The 4,855-nt window shown below is 51.6% G+C and overlaps 1 protein-coding gene across 1 annotated transcript; it reads right to left on the reverse strand.

The window, feature by feature from the left end:
* Positions 1-270: 270 nt before the first annotated feature.
* DAND5 (DAN domain BMP antagonist family member 5) lies at positions 271-3,836 on the reverse strand. Its single transcript, XM_023188671.1, has 2 exons — positions 3,337-3,836; positions 271-656 (listed from the first exon to the last, which is right to left on the reverse strand). The coding sequence occupies exons 1-2, from the start codon at positions 3,745-3,747 to the stop codon at positions 411-413; spliced, it is 657 nt and encodes a 218-aa protein (XP_023044439.1). The 5' UTR covers positions 3,748-3,836; the 3' UTR covers positions 271-410.
* Positions 3,837-4,855: the final 1,019 nt, after the last annotated feature.

The following is a 4,855-nucleotide window of genomic DNA, read 5'->3' on the forward strand; positions in this document are numbered from 1 at the left end:
AAAAATTAGCCGGGTGTGATGGTGAGCACCTGTTAATCCCAGCTACTTGGGAGGCTGAGGCTGGAGAATTGCTGGAACCCAGGAGGCGGAGGTTGCAGTGAGCCGAGATCAAGCCACTTCACTCCAGCCTAGGTGACAGAGCAAGACTCTGTCTCAAAAAAAAAAAAAAAAAAAAAAAAAAGTGAGTTGTCAATCAGTGTGTGCTGTGACTATGAGTGGTGCAACTCCAGGACAGGCACGGTGTCTAGTGCCTGGGGAGCAGGGTGAGGACTCTGGGGACCTGTCTGCCTAACCCTGCATCCCTGGTCTCTTGACCCAGAGTACATCATCCGGGTCCACGTCTTTCTTGGTCCGTCTCCCCTCATCTCTCCAAGGTGCGTGTCTCTGTGCAGCCATCTACGATGCTCAGTTCATGCTTTCGGGCTGCAATGACACCCCTCGATCAGCACGGTGGTTATCTTCACCCGTCGACGGGAGGCTGAGCTGCCAGTGTGACACCACAGCACCACAGGTGCCGAATGTTTGCGAGCAGGCATACAGCTGTTGCACAGGACTAGTGGGGTGGGGTCCGAGCCAGGGATGTAGAGAGAGGAGCAATGACCAAAGCAGAGGCGATTTCGGAGGCGCGTGGCTGAGCAGCCGGGCCGGGAGAACACCTGGGGCCGGAGGCATGGAGACGGTCAGGGGGGTGGAGTTTGGGGCCAGAGCGGTGAGGATAATCACCTGTCCACTTCCACCCCACCTTGACAGGTATGGATGCTGCAGCCAGGTTTCCTGGGTTCAAATCCTGACTCTGCCATCTCTTGGCTGAGACATGGGACAAATTACTTAGCCTCTCTGATCTTTTGTTTCCTCACCTGTAAAATGACTGAAATTCAACAAGGATAGCCAGGCGCGGTGGCTCACGCCTGTAATCCCAGCATTTTGGGAAGCTGAGGTGGGCGGATCACTTCAGGCCAGGAGTTTGAGACCAGCCTGGCCAATATGGCAAAACCCCGTCTCTACTGAAAATACAAATACAGGTGGGCTTGGGCGCACACACCTGTAATCCCAGTTACATGGGAGCTGAGACAGGAGAATTGCTTGAACCTGGGAGGCGGAGGTTGCAGCGAGCCAAGATCATGATTACACTCTAGCTTGGGTGACAGAGCGAGACTCTCTCTCCAAAATAAATAAACAAATAAATTAATTAAATGAGAAAAAGAAGAAATCACTTTAGGCCTTTCAACAAAGAGGACTAATTCAGGGAATTAGTTACCTGGGGGCTTGAAAGCCAAGGACTGGATGTAGTGGCTTGAGGCCAGCCTGAGCAATATAGTGAGACCCTGTCTCTACAAGGAAATTTTTTAAAAAATTAGCTGGGCTAATGTTGTGCACCTATAGGCCTAGCTACTCAGAAGGCTGAGGCAGCAGGATTGCTTGATCCTAGCATTTCAAGTCTGCAGTGAGCTATGATCGCACCACTGTACTCCAGCCTGGGCAACAGAGTAAGACCCTGTCTCTAACAAAAACCATGAAGATGCCGGGTGCAGTGGCTCATGCCTGTAATCCTGGCACTTTGGGAGGCCGAGGTGAGTGGATCATTTGAGGTCAGGAATTCAAGACCATCCTGGCCAACATGGCGAAACCCCGCCTCTACTAAAAATACAGAAATTAGTTGAGCATGGTGGCAGGCACCTGTGATCCCAGCTACTCGGGAGGCCGAGGCAGGAGAATTGCTTGAATCCAGAAGATGGAGGTGTAGTGAGCCAAGATTGCACCACCGTACTCCAGCCTAGGCGACAGAGTGAGACTCTGTCTCAAAAAAAACCAAAAACATGAAAAGAAAAGTAAAGAAGGCTGGGTGCAGTGGCTCACGCCTGTAATGCCAGCACTTTGGGAGGCAGAGGTGGTTGGATCATGAGGTCAGGAGTTTGAGACCAGCCTGACCAACATGGTGAAACCCCATCTCTACTAAAAATACAGAAATTAGCTGGGCGTGGTGGCATGTGCCTATAATACCAGCTACTCGGGAGGCTGAGGCAGGAGAATCACTTGAACCCGGGAGGCAGAGGTTGCAGTGAGCCGAGATCGCCCCATTGCACTCCAGCCTGGGCAACAGAGCGAGACTCCATCTCAAAAAAATAAATAAATAAACAATAAGAAAAGAAGAGTAAAGAAAAGCCAAGCAGGATATGATGAAAGGTGGCCTGGTGATGGTACCAGTAGGAAACCAACTAGTGCCCCTAGGTGTAAGGGACAGCAATATTACAGGAGCCTGGAAGCATCCAACAGAAAGCCCTTAGCCCACTGCCTGGCACAAAGTAGGTGCTCAATGCATGTTAGTTCCTCCTATGATCCCCTCGAAGTGGATCTATCATCTGTCCCCCAAATCCTGGTCCTTCTCTGCTTAAATCCTGAGCCACCTTCCTCATAAGAGACTTCTCACCGGCCTGGTGCAGTGGCTCACACCTGTAATCCCAGCACTTTGGGGGGCCGAGGCAGTCGGATCACCTGAGGTCAGGAGTTCGAGACTAGCCTGGCCAACATGGCCAAACCTCGTCTCTACTAAAAGTACAAAAATTAGCCGGACATGGTAATGCACATTTGTAATCTCAGCCACTTGGGAGGCTGAGGCACGGGAATCACTTGAGCCCAGGAGGTGGAGGTTACAGTGAGCCAAGATTATACTACTGCCCTCTAGTCTGGGTGACAGAGTGAGACTCTGTCTTGAAAAAAAAAAGAAAGAAAGTTGGTATATCAAGCAGGAGACGGGGGCTCACACCTGGAACTCAGGAGGCTGAGGTGGGAGGATTGCTTGAGGCGAGAAGCTCAAGACTAGCTTGTGCAACATAGCGAGACTCCCATGTCTAAAAAAACAGAAAGAAAGTTGGTGTCTGAGGAAAAGGAGGCTGATGTGTAGAAGCAAAGTAAGTGAGGGGGAGAGTGGGAGGAGGTGAAATCAGAGAGGTAACAGGATCAGACAGTACAGAAATTTGTGGGCTGTGGGAAGGACTTGGCCTTTTGTTCTGAGTAAAGTGGGAGCCATGGGTTCTAGCCGAAGGAGGAACCAGATCTGACTCTGGTGTTCACAGGCGCCCTCTGGCTGCTGAGTGGAAAACCAGGCTTGGGGGTGGAGAGGGGCATGATAGTGGAATCAAGGAGACCAGGATAGAGGCAACTGCATCTGCCCAGGTGGGAGAGGCTTGGGTCCCATTTTATAAGGGAGGAAACTGAGGCACGGAGACATTCAGGTGGAGGATACAGGACTTGAACCCAAATCTGTCTGGGGCCACGGCCTGTGCCTTCTGCCAATGGTGAGACCCAGCCTTCTCCTCCCCACACCTACACACTCACCTGAACAAAGGGCACAGCCTTACACATCCCCTGGGTCACTTCCTGAGGGTTCAGTGGCAGAGTCACAGCAGCCACCTCGTCCTGCCCACGCTGCAGCCTGCCCATCCCCAGCTGCCTGGCTTTCTGCAGGCCCAAGAAGGCCTTCCAGCTCCTAAGAGCAGGAGCTGGCACCAGTGGGGGCGGGGACCCTGGGCCCAGAGCCCAGGTCTGATTGGCTGCAGCCCAGGACTGAGGTCTGAGAGCCTGGGGTTCAGGCCTCCCTGAGCCTGTAGGCAGGGCCCCGCTAAGCAGGCACAGAAGAGTGGTTAGCTGGCCAAGGAGCATCTGCTTCTCTGTGCGTCCGTCTGTCTGTCCGTCCAGGACTGGGCTCAAGGTCACTAGCAGTCGACCCTGCTGTCTGGTGAGTGGCATCTGAGCCCTCGGAACCTCCTTTTAATCTCTTGGCCCCTCCTGAATAGCCTGGGAGGCATTTCTATAGACCCACAGCGGGGGAGGAGAGTAAACTCAGACCGGCTGGGTTCCCACACTCCCTCCCAGCTTGCTGAGAGACATGGGGGCTGGTCCTGCTGTGTGCGAGCTATGAGGACCAGGAAAGACAGGTCTGGGGCCAAGGGCCGAGACACACAATGCCTGAAGCCCCTGGGCAGCTGACTTTCCAGTCCTGGGACCCCGATTCTCCAATTAGCAAAAGCACACTTTTGCCTGGGCTCAATGGCTCACACCTGTAATCCCAGCACTTTGGGAGGCTGAGAAGGCCGGATCACCTGAGGTCAGGAATTCAAGACCAGCCTGGTCAACATGGTGAGACCTCATTGCTACTTTAAAATTACAAAAATTGGCCAGGTGCAGTGGCTCACGCCTGTAATCCCAGCACTTTGGGAGGCCGATGTGGGTAGACCACGAGGTCAGGAGTTTGAGACCAGACTGACCAACATGGTGAAACCCAGTCTCCACTAAAAATACAAAAAAAAATTAGCCGGACGTGTTGGCAGGTGCCTGTAATCACAGCTACTCAAGAGGCTGAGGCAGGAGAATTGCTTGAACCTGGGAGACAGAGATCGCGCCACTGTACTCCAGACTGGGCAACAGAGCAAGACGCCATCTCAAAAAAAAAAAAAAAAAATAGCATACCTTGCAGCCAGGTTTCTTGGGGTCAGCCCAGGCATTGAAATTTCCTGACTGTGCAACCTTGAGCAAATCCCTTAACCATCCTGGTCCTTACCTTCTTCTTCTGTAATATGAGGATAAAACAGTCCCTATCTCGTTGGGTTGTTCTGAGGACTCAAGGAGGTAATTTATGTAAGGAGCTTAAAACAGTGGTTCCTACACAATAGCACCATGAATCAGCTATGAATAACATTATTGCTGCTGGGTTTTTTGTTCTTTTTTTTTTTTTTAGATGGAGTCTCACTATTATTATTATTATTATTGTTGTTGTTGTTGTTTTGTTTGACACAGGGTCTCACTATGTTGCCCAGGCTGGTCTTGAAGTACAGGTCTCAAAATGCTGAGAATATAG

Source organism: Piliocolobus tephrosceles, chromosome 21 (assembly GCF_002776525.5).
Source record: "Piliocolobus tephrosceles isolate RC106 chromosome 21, ASM277652v3, whole genome shotgun sequence".
NCBI lineage: Eukaryota > Metazoa > Chordata > Mammalia > Primates > Cercopithecidae > Piliocolobus > Piliocolobus tephrosceles.

Coding starts and splice junctions, on each gene's coding strand:
- DAND5 (XM_023188671.1), bottom strand. CDS start 3,747: ATGCCACTCACCAGACAGCAGGGTCGACTGCTAGTGACCTTGAGCCCA. Junction 657..3,336: donor AGGCTGTGCCCTTTGTTCAG/GTGAGTGTGTAG, acceptor CTCCGGCCCCAG/GTGTTCTCCCGGCCCGGCTG.